The 16,888-nt window shown below is 41.4% G+C and overlaps 1 protein-coding gene across 1 annotated transcript in view; it reads left to right on the top strand.

Moving 5' to 3' along the window:
- Positions 1-16,888, top strand: part of itgb5 (integrin, beta 5) — a 46,893-nt gene that overhangs the window by 9,348 nt on the left and 20,657 nt on the right. Inside the window, exons 10-11 of the mRNA XM_035676269.1 lie at positions 8,246-8,420; positions 9,340-9,594. Of these exons, the coding sequence (XP_035532162.1) occupies positions 8,246-8,420; positions 9,340-9,594 (430 nt within the window). The remainder of the gene's footprint in view (positions 1-8,245; positions 8,421-9,339; positions 9,595-16,888) is intronic.

The raw sequence follows: 16,888 nt of genomic DNA, 5'->3' as shown, positions 1-16,888 counted from the left end.
GGGTGTAGTTCAATAGAAAGAAAATAGTTCCTACATGAAACTGCTCATAACAAGGTCTGTGGATTATCTTGAGTAACTGGGTCATGATTTACTGAAAAAGATGTTGCTGTTGAGGTTTTGGCGCTTTCAGCACCACAAGACGAGTGCCATCTGGTTCCATTATATTGGAGAGAAGGCAGGCATCGGCAAAACTCAGCAACTCACAACAAAACAATGTAGATGATTAGCACTACAGGTAAGAAGAAAAATATGTTTTTGAATTTGGGGTGAACTGTCCCTTTAAGGAGATGATTTACTATGTTTGTCAGTATGGCGGTTGTTAAGGGTGGCTGTTTTTGAATCAATCACATTTTCCATGACGACATTTTGCCAAACAATGTTCTGAAAGCAGTGGCCTGTCCGACACATTCAGGTTTTGAATTTGACCTAGGAGCTGTTCAGGCCATAGCATAGTCCTGAAAGATCATACACTTATGCAGTCGGTGACAAACCAGCTCACACACGCATGTACACTGTACATTGTTGCAGGACGCCTTAAACATAACTGGGACATTTCTAGTCCTACAATTCCTCCATGCTGCAGAGTTTACAATGGCACCCCCCTCTAATGGCCTACTGCACTGTGTGAATAATGATGATGCTATGTATGAAAAGGTTTGCTCACACAGACACACCTCTATGAAGTGCACTAGTGCTACGGAATTTGTATTTTCGAATTGAAACCACAGGCTCAAAAAAAGCCCCTGGCTCGTTCTGCCAGAACACATTCAGAGCAGCATTTGTAGAAAAACTGAGGGCACATGGAAATCATTGGTTGAGAGTGGAAAACAACCATTTCAGGGGTTGCAGATTTCAAGCATTTGGAATACTTACCCATTATTTTTATAAGGATTAATTCTTTAAGGTTGCTGCTCTCACTGCACAAATTCCCATGCAGACTTAGAATATATTCCCCCCCATGCTTACAGCATCAGATGTAAAAAAAGTTACATTTTAATTTAATGTATGTATATAATTTGTTAATTCCATAACGTGCAATGTGTGGAATAGGCTTTGAAAGGTTTCAGGAAGTTTAAGTAGACACATGTGATACCTGAGCTTTGCGTATTGGCCGATTCGAGTATCTATATGATACAAGTGTTAAAAAATTCAGTATACTACTAAGCCTGTATGATTGCTATCATTGTTGCATGGCCTGAAATCCTGACCCAAGGCAGGTCATGATTTTGTTATCCTGGGAAACAAAATGGTTAACCGGACACTGCTGGGAAGTAGCAGGATCCGGTTTTGGGACTAAAAAATGATGTGGTACTGGAGCGTTGCCCAGATAAGCATACTGGCCGATACCAAATTTGACATAGTATCAGAAGAATTTCTGACATTCAGAGATGATTTGCTATATATACAAGTGCTCAGGAGTTTTGTTAAAAAAAAGTGTATTCATATGATTCAGTGCTTCATTATGAAGGCGAAGATGGTACATATGAGAAGGCATCCACAATATCTTTCTGCCTGGTGAAGGATGCAGATGTAGTCAGGTCTTATTTGTGCTTCAGAAAGCTATACTGCTTAGGGCTTGAAAATACACCAAATGTATCATCAAGTGCAAATATACCCTCTAATATTTATTTTCAGTCATAGAGTCCAGCTCTGACCCTCTGCTCTGCTCAAAGTGAAATTCAGAATCCCAGTCAATGAATAAAGAAAGCAAGTTGTGACTTGGCAGTCTCAGGCAAACGCTGTGTGACCTTTGAATCCTCTTGAAGTGAGTTCCTGTCTGATGAAATCAAACTGAGGTGGAGGGGAGGGGGAGTTATTTTGCTCTTCACTGAAACCAAAGAGACAGTATTGGCACAAGAAAAGGAGCCACGGTAATGAACGTCTCACTGACTGACTGACATTCACGACAGGACACATAGCTTCCCTTTTATGTAGCTGTGGACCTCTGCCTCTTATTAAGGAATGTAACTGATTTGTAAACTGATGTTTAACTGCTTGATAATGCTTATCTACTAATAGAAGGAAGGAGCCAATTATCATCACACAGCTCTCTTGGCACAGACTGTTCATTCCTTAGGGAATCTTTGCTCTCTTGCCTCTCAGCTGGATTCAATCAACAGCCGATACAGCTATGGGAAACTGTTAAAGTCTCACCCACTGTCCTTTAGCTGTGCACAGACCAACAACAGCACTGCAACAGAAAACACATTCGGCCAGTAAAAATATTGAACCTGGCTCACATTTCTCCTCACAAACTGTGCAGACTGAGGATGAAGTCGATGACTCCCGTGATTATTCAGTGTTTTGGTGTCTGATAAGCATTTAAGCCCCTAGATCAAACTGACTCAAACTGGACTTTGTGGATCTTTTTGCAGGTAACTGTTGCAACATGTCCACATTATCATAGCCCCTTGAATTGCACACAGGATTGTGTCCTGTGCCTGCTGTGCTCTGTGGGTCCAGCTTCAATCTCTCAGGTCAGGGTTGTGATTGTGTTGTCCCGGATATAGATGCTGGCCAGTGAGGGAGTGAGAATCTAAATCAAAAGTAATTTTCTCATATGAACTCCAGACAATGCATGAAGTGTCAGGTTCTGACAGGAGATTGTCCAAGTCAGACGTATTTTTACCCACTGGAAATACTGCAATGGGTGGCACCTGGGTAGAGCATGCAGGAGGAGGACTCAACCATAATGATGACGTATGGTCTATCCACAATATCAACGAACTAGTGGATAGCAATATACAGGAAAGCAGAAAAGAGTACAGAATGCAGAATGGGTGGTGCTTGACATATCAGTATTTTTGTCATGGCTTTCTTAATGGCAATCACCATTATTCTATACGTGTATGTTTTTGAAAAGCCAAGAAGCTGTGGTGACCAATGACCTGTTCTATTATGTAAACAGCTTCACTACCAGCCAATCAGTCTTTTACGTAACATTCAGAGTGCTTTCTTCCAAAGGAACTTGCATGTTTGCCTCCACATACACATAGTGGGAACAGTTTGCAGCTTAGTTTCCTGGACCCGGGAACTGAAACACAAACTCCTGTGATTAATGGCTGGCACACTCTGACACCAAGCCCCAAAATTACTTTACATAAAAATGCACATCTTATTTATTAAGTTTAAAATTACATAATTACAGTCTATATATATACCCATAGCCTTATCTTTTTGTATTGGAAATTATTTCTACTATTTTTTCTTTTTCTGTTCCAGTTGTGTGGAAAACTGTTTCATATGATTGCTCTCATAGTTGGATTGGAAAATTCGTTAGGCAAGTTTATAGCCAGTTTGTGAAACCGGTTATCCAGGATCAGCCAAAACAAGCTTATTGTGACCAGGTAGTCCAAGTGACACCGAGTTGAACTTGCTTTGTGATACAGGCTCCACTGGTTTTTCTGAGCTCCCAACCTGGATACCGGCTCTTTTCTTTCTGGTGGATGACATGCACAGGAGCAGGAAGTCTTATACATTGGGATGATTGAATGTTTGAAGACTTGTGTGATTTCCATGCTGTAGGCTGTAAGCTTTAGCTGCATCTAGCGCAGTTGGAATGCTTTCTCGGTGACTGTCAGAGGACAAAAGCATAGGTCAGGTGACACAGGATGAGGGTACATCTTAATTGCTTTGAATTTTGCACAGACCTCTCTCTGGTGGTCACTTTATATTCTATACAGGCAGCAATTAAGATTTGTATTGAGCCCTAGATCCATTGAAACTGCTTGGAAGGGGCAGCTCCATACATGCTGTCACACAGTGAGCTTCGGTGCAGTGGAATTCTTCTCCCAAAACCCCCCGCGCTCTTCCCTTGGCTGCTTTATTTTCCCAGTTTTGGGATGGGAACGGGCGGTGGAGGAGCTGAGGGCAATTGAGGCAGAATAACACCAGTGAATGGAAGGGGGGCTCTCGGACGATGGGCCTCGCTCACGTCTTTTATCCCTGGCATTGAAAGGAGATGGAGGGTGGCAGCTCAGTCCACTGGGTGCCAAGCTCCCTGGTCTTTGAGGATATGGCCCAGTGCACGGCCCAGGTGTCAGTCACTGTGTCGAGCCTGATGCTGCATCTCAATGCCCTCACACAAAAGTAAGCAGGAGGAGGCCTGTGAAACTGCAAGCTATGAAAGAAGTGAACTGGCGGGGGGAGAAATGCTAGCTGGAGTGTATGTAGTTAAGCTGGCATCCTTTTCACTTTGAACACCAGAGAAATGTATGTCCACTGAATGGGCTCATGCATATGAATAAAACCAAGTCTGCACTAACATATACCGCAGGTCCTTTTTTATAAAGTTTTTTTTTTTTTTTTTTTCAAACAAACCAGAAGCATTTGAATTAGGTTATATGTTGTTTTATTTGACCTTCTGTATGGGGGTTGTCCCAGTTAATTGAATTTCAGTAAGTCATAAGAATTCCATCATCCAAAAGATTTTTCCATGGTAACATAATACAAATAATGGTTTATCATGAGGAAAATTTTTGTGATTATTTTTTTAGATACAATTTTGTCAAAGGTCGAGTGTGTAACATTTAGGAGGATCTACTGGTAGAAATGGAATATAATATACATAAGGTAATGTTTTATTAGTGTATAATCACCCAGAAAATAAGAATCATTGTGTTTGTGTTGCATTTTATACCTACAGGGAAGGCAAGTTCGCTCTTCTCTTTTATAAGGAGTTCGGTCTAGACCCCTGCTCCCCTATTCTGAAATGTCGCGGAGGTTAACTTTCTGTTATGAATTGGCGCTATACAAATAAATGAATTGAACTGAATTCTACAGAGTCCGCCATGTTGATCCACCAGGGATGGGAGGGTTACTTTAAAAATGTAATCCGATACACTTACTAATTACCTGTGTAGTCAGTACTCTAATCCTAGTATCACAATAATAAAGTAATGTACGTTGATTACTTTACGTTAATTTTGGATTACCTCAACATATAATATGCCAGTAAAGAGAGGAAGAAAGTTTCGATCTGTGTGTATTCTATAAGGCAACCGAACAATGTAACCTTTGAAGAAAAACAATCCTGCTAATAATCCCAATTTTTGCTAAATGTACTTGTCTCATTATGTATTTTCCCCTCTTACAACAATGTTTCTACAGTATCCAAGAACAGACAAACCAAACACTGGCTCTAGATTGGGTCTTTGGGATTATTTTGCAAGTTTCGCAGCTATCATAGTTTCTCCTACACACTTGGAAGGCTGAGCTCTATTCAAAAGGTTGCAGTATTCACTGTTAGATGCCACTGAATTCTACACACTGGTCTATCACTAGTGTTATTCTACTGCCTACATATGTCTCACTTGTCCCACCTTACACCATAGTACAACCTAACACACTGTCTGTCTCTGCTTGAATGACATTACTCACGAACTATGCGATGAGGCATTTTGTCAATGAGTTTAGCCTCAGTGTATCGTCTCCTCTTTATTTCCTCCCAAGTTTTTGCCCCTCTCTCCTCTCCACAATGAGCCACATGATTGGGTGAACTGGCCTCCTCGCGACTCACATTTACAGTAAATTTAATTGTGTCCCTCGTTAACTTATTAAGCTTCCCGCGCAGAAGTGGAGGGGGAGTCCGGGGAACATGTGACGTAGGCTCTTTCAGAATCAACTTGGGTTGTCTGTTAGACTGAAGTAAAAAACAAATGCTCCACTTTAACCCCTTGCCCCCTGGAGCTAAAAGAGAGTCAATCATGCTCATCATTGGTATCTGTATGTTTTGCATGGTACAACATTGAGTCAAGATAATCAGTGGTTTTCTTTTGAAGAAGAGAATGGTGGCTATTGAGGTTCAGACTTTCAGATGATGCTGGGATGGACAAGTATTCATGAGAGTTTTAGTGCAGGGCTCGAAACCAACGTTTCTTACTTTCCTAAAACTTTTATCGGGGAATGCTAACATCGTTCCAAAGCAGCCACATGGACAAGGCTGCTGATTATCTCAGAATGCTAGATAATCTGGCGACCGATTTAAGCGGTTTATCGCTAGTCTAAAATTGCTTTTCCCAAAGAGATATGACTTGTCACGCTGTAACCATAATGAGAGCATCATTAGTCAAACATTAGTGTGAGTGCACGTTTGGGAAGTATGATGATGTAAAGTACTTCACACGTCAATAAAAACAGTACAAGGCAAAGAAGTAACACAGACAGACGCTAGTACAAACAGTAATACAGAACAACCACATTAATAGCAGTGTTTCCATCAACTTAGTTTGATGAGCATTTTAAAGAATCGCAATACAAAACGTTGATGGAAATGGATAGAAAATTTAGTTTATCTAGTAGGAGATGGAAACACATTTTACAGAAAAGTTCTGACGTAGCGAACATGACTGAGATGTTTTCACACTCCTCATCCCTCCCATGCTATGATGCATCGATGATCACAACAGAAATGTCATATTTCCATCCTGTTTCCTGCATTGATTTTCATCGTTTGAGCTTTTAAATTCACCATCTCTCTGTTTTCCCGACTGCATAATTGGAGCTACCTACTGCTTATGACGTGAACTAACTCCTAACTCCTCCTGAACTAACTCCTAATTTCACTGGCAGCCAGTGAAGTGACGTCACTGGAAGGATTAGGAGATTCTTGAGTTTCTTGCTGCAGCATTATGGGCCAGCTGAATTTTTGTCACCAATAAGTTATTTCAACGAGTAAACAATGAATTACAGTTGTACAGTCGGGATGAGATAAAGAATAGCAAAACGTTGTGTTAATGCATGATGAACAGTTCTGACCTCCATCCTTACAGAAACCAAAACTACTGGTGTCTTTACCACCAGGGCAGTTTTACAGCGATACAGGACTAACAGCAGGCCAACAGTGTGACCTATCCTTTCCACAGCTGTTTCTCTGTCATAATCTGTGTAAATTGGCTGTTACAGTTTAAACAGCTTGTAACAGTCCATGCCTGGCTTTCATAATTAACACCTTGCAGTGGCTTGATCCAGTTTATGTGATGTATTTACAGTGTGATATTTCCTGAATTAATTAGTTGATGAAAATTGTGGAACACCTATGGCTGGCTATGTCCGGGTTAGGGTTAATTCTAGGCAGAGGAAGGCAGTGTTTGTCATGTACATTTTTACAGGACAGGCCTTGCACAGTACAACGCATTTGGTCTTGAATTGCAGGAGAACGTAGGGGGGAATGGGTTGCTCTTCACTTAGGAGATCCAGATCCAAATACACAGATGTTCCTGCCAAGAAAAGCAGGTGCTGCAAGGTTGGAATATTTGCTTTTGGTGCAATTTTGTCTTCTGAGAGTCAAGTGCTTCTAGTCAGAGCTTCAAAGCAGAGAATATTCCCTCCCCTGCTGTAACCGTTTTGATCTCTGAACCAAAATAGATTAGAATATGTAACCTTACCTCCCTCTTTCTGTGCCTATCTGCCTGTCCATATTTGTCTAAAAATTGGGAGAAAGTGTATAAAATGAGCTTCAAAAACTACACAGGTCATCAAGAATGCTGTTGAAATCTGGCAGGCAACCCCTCAATCATTGTTTTGTTTCAGATCCAATGAGCCAAACCAGTAGAACATGTGTTACTGTTTGTTTATTAGCTTCTGTATAACAGTCGCTATTCTTCCTGGGGTCCACACAGTTTATAGGGTGACAATACTATACAAATATACACAATCACACACTGTCATCATATGTGTAGTATTTAGATGAAAACCCGCATTATTTCAGCAGGCAGTTTGTAGCAGCATAATTTCATTTGTTAAAGTCAAGGGAACTACACTGAGCTGTAAATTGAACAGAGAGCTCTAAAGACATGTTTGACTAAATATGAGGAAAATACCAGAATATTGTGCTCATATTGGAAAAGAAAAGCAACCCAGCCGGGGTTGGGTTTCTCATCTTGTCCAGACTTCCTTCCTCAGAGCAATCAAATGGGTGTAGGTCTTGTGTCATGTTCCACTTTCTGTGCAAAGGAAAGCCACATCAGCTGCACACTGTAAACTCCGCTTTGGGGCGAAATTCGCCCGCTGCTGTAAACATAACACCAGGGTCATGTGTAGTTCATGTCTACAGACTAGCTGGCAGCTAGTCACTTGGAAATATGGAAACTGAAGGTGGTTGGTTGAAGATACTGTGGTTCAGAGGCTGTGTGATGTTGCTATTATGGAAAAATCTACACTTGTATCTCTCATATCATCTGAACTTGAGCTGAACCCTTCTCACTTCACAAACAGGAAGTCACTTCCCCTTTTTTCTCCTTTGTAGGTGTCGTTCAACGTGAGCATGGAGGCGAGGGGCTGCCCTCCCCGTGGCACTGACCAGAGATTCACCATCAAGCCGGTGGGGTTCAAAGACCGCCTGGAGGTGCTTGTGGATTACCAGTGTGACTGCGGCTGTAGCCGGACGGCGCAGACCAACAGCAGCATCTGCAGCTCCATAGGTGCTCATCTTGCATTACAGCTTTCCATTTATTTCTGCACATATCGGCATACAGTCATACAAAGCCCAATCAGTTTAGACGATCCTGTTTTACATTCACTTTTATTTGACAGACTTAAACTCTGGTGCCTAATTAGCAGCATATTTTCTTCTCTTTTGTCTTACCTGAGCGCATTGTTTAATGTTAAACTGTAGTGATCAACAACTTCTTGCAGGAAGAAATTGTTGAAAGCAAGTGGACACAAATGTAAAAAGCTCCTGTGCCTGTAAAGAATTGGTAAAAACCATGAGCCTTGTTAATCACACGGGAGAGAAAACTGCTGCTCTCCTGCTTCATGTAGTTTGAATCTTTCAAGGAGGTTGAACGCCTCAATCAGTGGTGTCAGAACTGGTATTTTGACTTGAGTAACTAAGGAGAACTCCTACTTTTACCCTATTAATTGACTACTTTCTTTGGTGTGATTATGGAGAGGCTGTCACTGCTGTTGAGATAATGATAGCCATAAAAGCCAAAATTATACTCAGACCGTATTTTTAAACTTGAGCTATAGAGATATTTTAAATCCAGTAGGCATTGAGTTATATCACTTATCAAAAAAAAAAAAAGAATTCTCTTCTCCAATGTGAATATTTTCTGCTTTCTTCAGTCCTCTATAACAGTAAACTGTATGTCTTTGGGTTGTAAACAAAACAAGACATTTAAGGACATCACCTTGGGCTTTTGGGAAACACTGATCACTGACATTTTATGGACCAAATAACTAATAGATCCTTTGAGAAAACAGATGAATGGATAACAAAAATAATGGTTAATGGCAGCCCTATAGCAAAATAGATTAAGAGGCATACAGGGACATCAAAGTTGTACACCTAAATCTGTGTAATGAGTCATTACAATAAAGCAACTCTCGCCCTTGCAGGCACTTATAACTGTGGGACCTGTCACTGCGAGCCAGGCTACCTAGGCGCCCGCTGCGAGTGCCAGGAGGGCGAGGCCAGCAGCATGTACCTGAGTGCCTGTCGGGAGGCCGAGGGCAAGCAGATCTGCAGCGGGCGAGGAGAGTGCAGCTGCAACCAGTGTCTGTGCTACGAGTCTGAGTTTGGCAAGATCTACGGTAGCTTCTGCGAGTGTGACGACTTCTCCTGCGCCCGACACAAAGGCATCCTCTGCTCAGGTAGGAACCTCACCAACACACTGTCTGCGTTTCAGCTGAGGCTGACTTATGAACTGTATTTCATTTCCACTGCGTTGCTGTGCTTGTAGCAAGGTGCTGGTTTAAAGTACAGCTGTTGGGAGACCGCTTCTCCCTGGGACATTGAAATTAATGAGAATACAAGCTGACATCAAACATGCAATAAACTCTTCTTAAAGATCTGCTGCTTGTTGCGGGTTATAAAAAAATTATGCACATTCATGATGTCGAATCACGTTCCCATACCTGCTCTGGGTGTGTCTCTGTGGTTTGGCCTTCTCCTGACTCCAAAACAACCAACCCAGCTTTTATTTTCTGAGTGAGCTGAAGCAGTCACCTGCAGTGCTCCTGGCTTTGCTCCCAGAAGAAGCTCAGAGGAGCAGCTGCAATAGTAGTTGTTCAGATGTTCAACCCGTGTTTGTGTATGACACTTGGAGCGATGGAGGACCTGTGAGTGTGTTTGCTGGAACAGAGATTGAAATAAATATGAGCCAGATTTAGCACAGGAGATGTGTGACAGATTAAAACCCAAGAAGATTTTATAGTGGCTCTCAAAGCCTTGAGCGGAGACACTGTAGCCTTTAATTATCTCCATTTTGCTGTCCCGATGCATGAATATGCTCTGTTAGTCAGCGATTCACATGCTGATGCCAACTTGAAATCATCCTCCTCTCGCTGAGCCCTCCTTGCTTTACTCTGATGCCCAGAGAGACTCGGTATGAGAAGGCGGGTTTGGCTCAGAGTATCTGCCCTGCTATACCAAACAGGCTGGGGCCGTTGTGTTCCCAGAACATCGGGTCCAAGACTCCTGGGTAGGAGGGGGGTAGGAGGGGGGCAGGCGGGGGGCACTGGCTCATCCCCAAGCCAACGGCTGTTCCCGTGAAACCACAGAGAGTGCTTTGTGACAGTGGGGCCGGCTTTGGCGCGATCCCCTAACACAATGCCTGCCTCTATTTATCTATCTCCAGTAGAAACAGAAGTCTTTGGTTTAGTCAGCAGTAGGGCCGGACACACAGAACGCACAGATGCAGAATGGCTGTTTGTTTGTTTCGATCATCCATAAGCAGTCATTAAATCTTAACAGTCCACTACCTTCTGCTGCTCTTCTCCTCTCTCCTCCTTTCTCAGCATGGTCGCCCAGTATGGAGTCATAATGAGTTCCTAATGATACCAAGCGGTACGCCTCCTCCACACTTTCCTCCCCTCATCCCTCACCCCTCTGAATCTGTCAGTTAATTATCGTGGAGAGGCCTGTGTAAGGCACACTGTAAAAACTATTCTGTGTCCGCACATTTCTAAAAGCCTACTGGAAATGCCATTATGGCCTGTTTTGAGCCTCTTAGCAAGCAAAAAATATCTTGTAAATAGTATTGTGCCGCACCTGGATTGGTCACACTCCACTGAGAGCTGCTCATTTAGTCTTATGTCTGGGAAAATCTGGGGTGTTCAGACTGATAAACCGCCTAAAGGCACAGCAGGTTTTATTAAAGAGGAAATCAGCTGGCATGGTATCCTCAGTGGGGTTTTTTTCTTCGTCTCTTTGAATGTCTGAAAGTAGTTTTCCCATGGAGCTCAGTGAGGGTGCAGCCTGTGAATCTGAAATGCTGGTTGACAGTGTGCCACAGTCACACTTACAGATCATGTGTGGTATCAGTTGTTAAACTTGTAGTATTCTTGTCTTGGCAACATGAGCTGCTGTGCAGTTACACTGGTCCATTTACTCCTATAGATCAGCTAGAGGATATATCACTTAACTAAACGCAGACAGCATGCACTGTTAGTAGGGGGGCCCTGGGGTCTTAAAGGTCCAGTGTTTAACATTTAGGAGGATCTATTGGCAGAAGTGGAATATNNCATTAGTGTATAATCACCTGAATGCCAATAATCTGGATTTCAGGCCTTTCAAATGTCATCCATATGATTTTGACAGTTCTTAAAAATGTATTTGATTAATTAAGTCAACGCTACTGGTATAAAGTTGCATTTTTCAGACCCCAAAAATGTACTGATCATGCTGTAACAACCACAAAAAGAAACCAACATAGAACCAATACTGATTTTCATACTTTTTTGCCAGTATGGGTGTAAGGTGGTCTTAAATTGCATTCATAATAGTCTTAAAAAGTCTTGAAACGTACAGAAACCCTTTGCCAAGGTGACTGGATGCAGGTGTTGTTGCTCAGCACTGTTCTCCTCTGTCTGTTAGAGTTTAGACAGTATATGACATATGAAATTGAAATATTGGCACGTGTGTTCTGTATGTTTGTTGTTTAAAACCCAGACTTGGCACTTGAGTCATCATCTCTTCAAGGAAATATTTTCTTCTTCCTGTCAGTGCATGTCAACACTTGCAGTGTAGCTGTTGCTGTTTCTGTGTGGTATTGTCTCTACTTTTATCTCTCTGCCTGTGTTTGTCTTTGGTTCATACTGGTCCAGTCTGCCACTTGTACAGTGTGATGTAAAAACTTGAAGCCACCAGTGCACATCCACTGAAAATGGACTTTACAGTGATTAGTAGGAGAACATCTTGTGTCCGCAAGGAAAACTTTAGAGATTCCCAAACAACATTGTAAGATTCTGGAAGTTTTAATGAGACAGAAGGAGGAGATTACTTTATAAGGATTTTTTTATGTGGAAATTATATTATTTTGTGAAAAAAATGTAACATACCAGACACACATTATTTTTAATATTTGACCTTGAAAATAAAACTTTGCCAAAACACTACCAGCTCAAAGTTCACTTGTTTGATTTTTCAGGAGTATATCCCGTGGATGGAATTGACTCAGTTGTCATGGTCAGTTAGTAATGCTTGAGGAAAAAGACCTTGAGATTGTTTTGACAAACTACTTTCTCTAAGTCCAAGAATGAACTTACAGAGACTAGATTACACAGAGTTGAATGTGAGGACAGCAACAGAAGCAGGCAGCACTCCGCACCCAGCTGTGGCTCACACCTGCTGGCCAGGCTGGTTGTTGGGTTGAGGTGTGTGCATGTGCGTGTGTGTGCATGCATTACATGGGTGTATATGCATTGCAGTGACACGAGGCAGCCGAACCAGCCAAAACCACTGGAACACACAGCTCCCCAGTGTGCCTTCATGCTGGTGTACCAGGAGCGTTACTGCAAGACAGCAAATACCTGTTCGGTAGAGGAAACAGCCCAAAATCATGGCCATATTTCCTACTTACTAGCTGCCTATTTTTTCTCTTGTATCATAATAAAAGTTGCTACAATGGCCTCTTGCCATCAGTGACTGAAAGATATCTTCCTCCTCTCACCCAGCTGAAAGGTGTGTTTGTGATGCTCGGCTGTGATAAGATATCTCTGTGGCAGCTCAGGTAATCTCACATTTAAGGCTGATGAATAGATGAGTTTTGTGCTGGTTTTCGTTACAAAGGCCCAGTAGAAGTCATTGAGCTGTTGAATATCTATATGAAGCTTACACTGTATTGTGCAAAGGATAGTAATAGTACAGTATTGGTATGTAACTACCCAGCTGTTCTTCTGTTCCAAACATTCTGAACTAAAACATTGTTCCTGTGGGAAATATCAAATGAATCTCTCTCTGAGCACTGTAGATGTTTCTAAAAATGGCCTGCCAGACCCAGAGTGCTTAATACAGCAGATGTTTGCTTTCACCAACTGACCTCTAGTTAAATCAGTATTGTATCATATCAGTCAGTAATGTAGAGCAGCTCATTTGACATTTCTTGTGGAAGAGTTTGAATATAGATATATAGCATTTTCATTATTATAGTATTATGATATAACTTAAATGTTGTCTGGTGTTAAAGGTTGCTATACAACAATTTTCTAAACTTTTCTGGCATTAAATGAATGTTACTCTTTTATATATATCATCATTAAATCCATCCACTGTTGTTTTCTTAGACTTTTCTTCTTTTTTGGTATGTGGAATGTTGAAAGCAGCAGTGCCATGAAGACTGCAGCAGTAGCATCCTCAATACTGGAGGTTTCCCCAAATGTTTGTCTGTATGAAGAAGTGTTTGGAAGCAGGAAGGAAGGACTCACTGTATCTGGGGTCAGATGGCCTGTGGTGGACGCCTGTCTGTCTCTGAATGTTCAGTAATATTATCCTGTCTGCGTGGCCATCTGTCTTTGTGTTTATGTCTGTACCTGTCTGTGGTTCTCTGAGGAGAGTCCTCAATGTGAATGACGTGCAAACAGAATGGCCTGATTCAGAGCCCTGTGATGTTGTTAGTCTTTGTATGATTTGCTCACCATTAATTGTTTCTTCAAGACATGTGTTTTCACAAGTGAATAAATATCAGCTGCTATATCTGTATCAGATGGCTTTTTACTGATATCATCATCTCCCTCAGAAATCCTGTGTTGCTCGGGTTCTTCTCTCCTGTCTGTGTTTAACAAGGCTCGAGTAAGTCTTGACTTGCTAGTTCTCCTGCCCCCCTGACCCACATCTCCACTGCCGACTGCAGCTGGTTCTAAATAATGATCTAAGCGCTCAGCAGTCCCCGGCTGCCAGAAATAGCGCAGCTTTATTTTCCAGACTTGCACAAACTCTCTTTCTACCCCATAAATACAACTGCTGTCCCAAAGCTGCATCCTTGCATACAGTGTGTGTGCGCATGTGTGTGTCTCCTTATAGGGTAACAGGGAACATATGTGTTTACTCATGTCGGTGCCGAGCAGTACTGGAACCTAAAGTGCCTTTTGGCTTAATGGGCCCATGTGTTCTGTCAGAGGAGCCGTCAGTTAAACACAAGAGATTAACTTTTGTCTGCAGGTGAAAGAGAGAGGTTCAAGGTGTTATCCCAGTCGCAGCAAAGACGTGTTGAAACACAGGTAACAGTCCTAAAAGTCACTTTCACCATGAAGAAAATATGTGCAGTTTCATGTTGTGCCCAGAAGAACTCGTTTTTCTCTCGTCCTGTTGTTACAAGTAAACTTGCCCTTTCCAGGAGAAATATCAGTTTCTTTAAGACAAAGGCTTTTGTTGTTCACTGTATAATTTCAGTGAACTGATTAGATCTTCCATCCTTTAAGAGTCAACACTAATTTAAGTCTAATTATAGAATATTGTGCACTTGAGTTAAAGGTCCAAGTGTGTAACATTTAAGAGGATAGATTGATATCAATGGAATGTGCAATAATGGAAAAAATACATACGAATATTATAATCACCTGAATATAAGAATCATTATGTATTGTTACCTTAGAATGAGCTGTTTATATCTACAGAGGGAGCAGCTCCTCTTCTACGTAGTCAGCCATGTTGAACCGCCATGTTTCTACAGTAGTCCAGAAAGGACAAACTAAACACTGGCTCTAGATAGGGGCGCCTATCTAGTATTTCTAGTATTTCTAGTATTTCATGTCCACCATAGTTTCTCCTTCATGCTTTAAAGACTAGAGTAGAGAGCAGACTGCAACTACACCACTCCACTGCTAAATCCTACATACTGGACCTTTTTTTAAAATCCAATACGAGACACTAAAAATTAATAAATGACATAAAATAATATTAACAAAATAATTCTCATCAATATATTCCAGTCTTTGTAAACAGCAACATATCATGTTTCATTTTGCCATCCTACCATTCCATCAGATGTTTTTTTCCTGTGCTGTGAGGAAGGTGCTGTCTGTCTGTCTGCCTGAATCCATGTGAATGCAGCATTAAAAATTTATTGGATTAATGAAGTTAACATTACTGGTATAAAGTTGCATTTTTCAGTCAGTAAATGTTTTTTTTTGGGAAACATTGTATTGTATTTCATTGTATACATTTGTATTGATCATGCTGTAATAACTACAAAATGAAACTGATATAAAATACAGATTTTCTTTCATATCCTAGTTTTTTTGTTTTGCTTTGTTTTTTTTTTGCCAGTATGGCAGTATAATAGGTTTTAAATTGCATTCACAATGGTAATAAGTGTTGTTGCCGCCGCAGTTTCTCCTACACACCTGGAACCTAAGCCACATTATTTTTAAAATGAATCCAAATGAATGTGTTTAATTTGACAGCATTTGACATCAAACTGGGGTGGCCTGGCATCTTTTAGACAGCTGCCACCCCTCTACATCCGCCCCTGCCCTCTAAATCCTACACACTGGTCCTTAAACCAAAGTGACACTCAACATGTTGTAGTAGTCTTTGTTGGGGAGTTGTTCTGCATTCTTTTTCTGAGCTCTCATTGTCATCTGAGCTATAGATCATGTTTTATGATCTCTCAAACCCAGTAAGTGTCTTGTTTGTACCCCGTAGCTTCAATGAGATCACGTGTAATGAGTTTTTCCGCTGTGGCAGCTCTGCTTCTTTGTCTACTAGATGGAGGTTTGAATGCTATTCTGAACCATGTTGCAACGGGCGTTAAATCATTTACTTAAGGGAAGCAAGTCTTCATATTCTCCGGTCGGGTCTCCTTGTACGTCAGCTGCTGATTTGAGCAGGAAAGGACTTGGATCTCTCCTCCTGCAGCATTGAGTCTGTAAAGTGTGTTTGAATCGGTGGCTGTGGTTCATGTTACTGTTTTATGTGTCATTACTCGAACACGCAGTAATTAGTGAGTCTGGTGTTCATTAACATTTGGCTGACAGCCACCCAGGCAGTCAGAAGATCACTCACATTACCTAACTCATTACTACTTAAATATAATGTATTAATACTGCTTTACACGTTACAACACTCAATGGTTGTTTTTATTTTTTCCTCCTACAATCATATTAAAGAGTTGCACACGCCCACAGTAGAGCTGCAACAATTAGTCAATTAATCAATTAGTTGTCAACTATTTAATGAATCGCCAACTATTTTGACAATCAATTCCTTGTTATGAGTCACCTGGTATAGTGCACGCCCCATGAGTCCTTACCACAGCTGCCCGGGTTTGATTCCAACCTGTGGCCCTTTTTTCTTCAACAGTCCAATCAAATAAAGCCATAAATAAGCTGGAAAAATATCTCAAAGGGGGACAAAAAGACCTCTGGACAGTCTAAAGCTGGGTGGGGTTGGATTTATGAGGTTACCAAACTCCATGTGCAAATTCAAATGATTAAAGTGTAATTTATCCCGCTTTATCAGCTGCCACAAAACCAATTTCAGTCAACCACAGTTTGTACACACCCACACAGTCCTGAGGAGGTCTAATCAGGAAACAAATTGAAATCACTGTGGATGTCGACTGTTAATGTTTATTAATTTACTAATTATGTGTTGCTCATCCCTTTTCACTTGCCCTTTCCATGTGAGTCGTCATATGAGTAAATAATGTGGTAAAAAGAGGAGAAA

Source organism: Morone saxatilis, unplaced genomic scaffold (genome assembly GCF_004916995.1).
Source record: "Morone saxatilis isolate NCDOM2014 unplaced genomic scaffold, NCSU_SB_2.0 Contig5, whole genome shotgun sequence".
NCBI lineage: Eukaryota > Metazoa > Chordata > Actinopteri > Moronidae > Morone > Morone saxatilis.
Note: the sequence above shows the minus strand (reverse complement) of the source record. Positions and strands in the feature narration are given on the sequence as shown.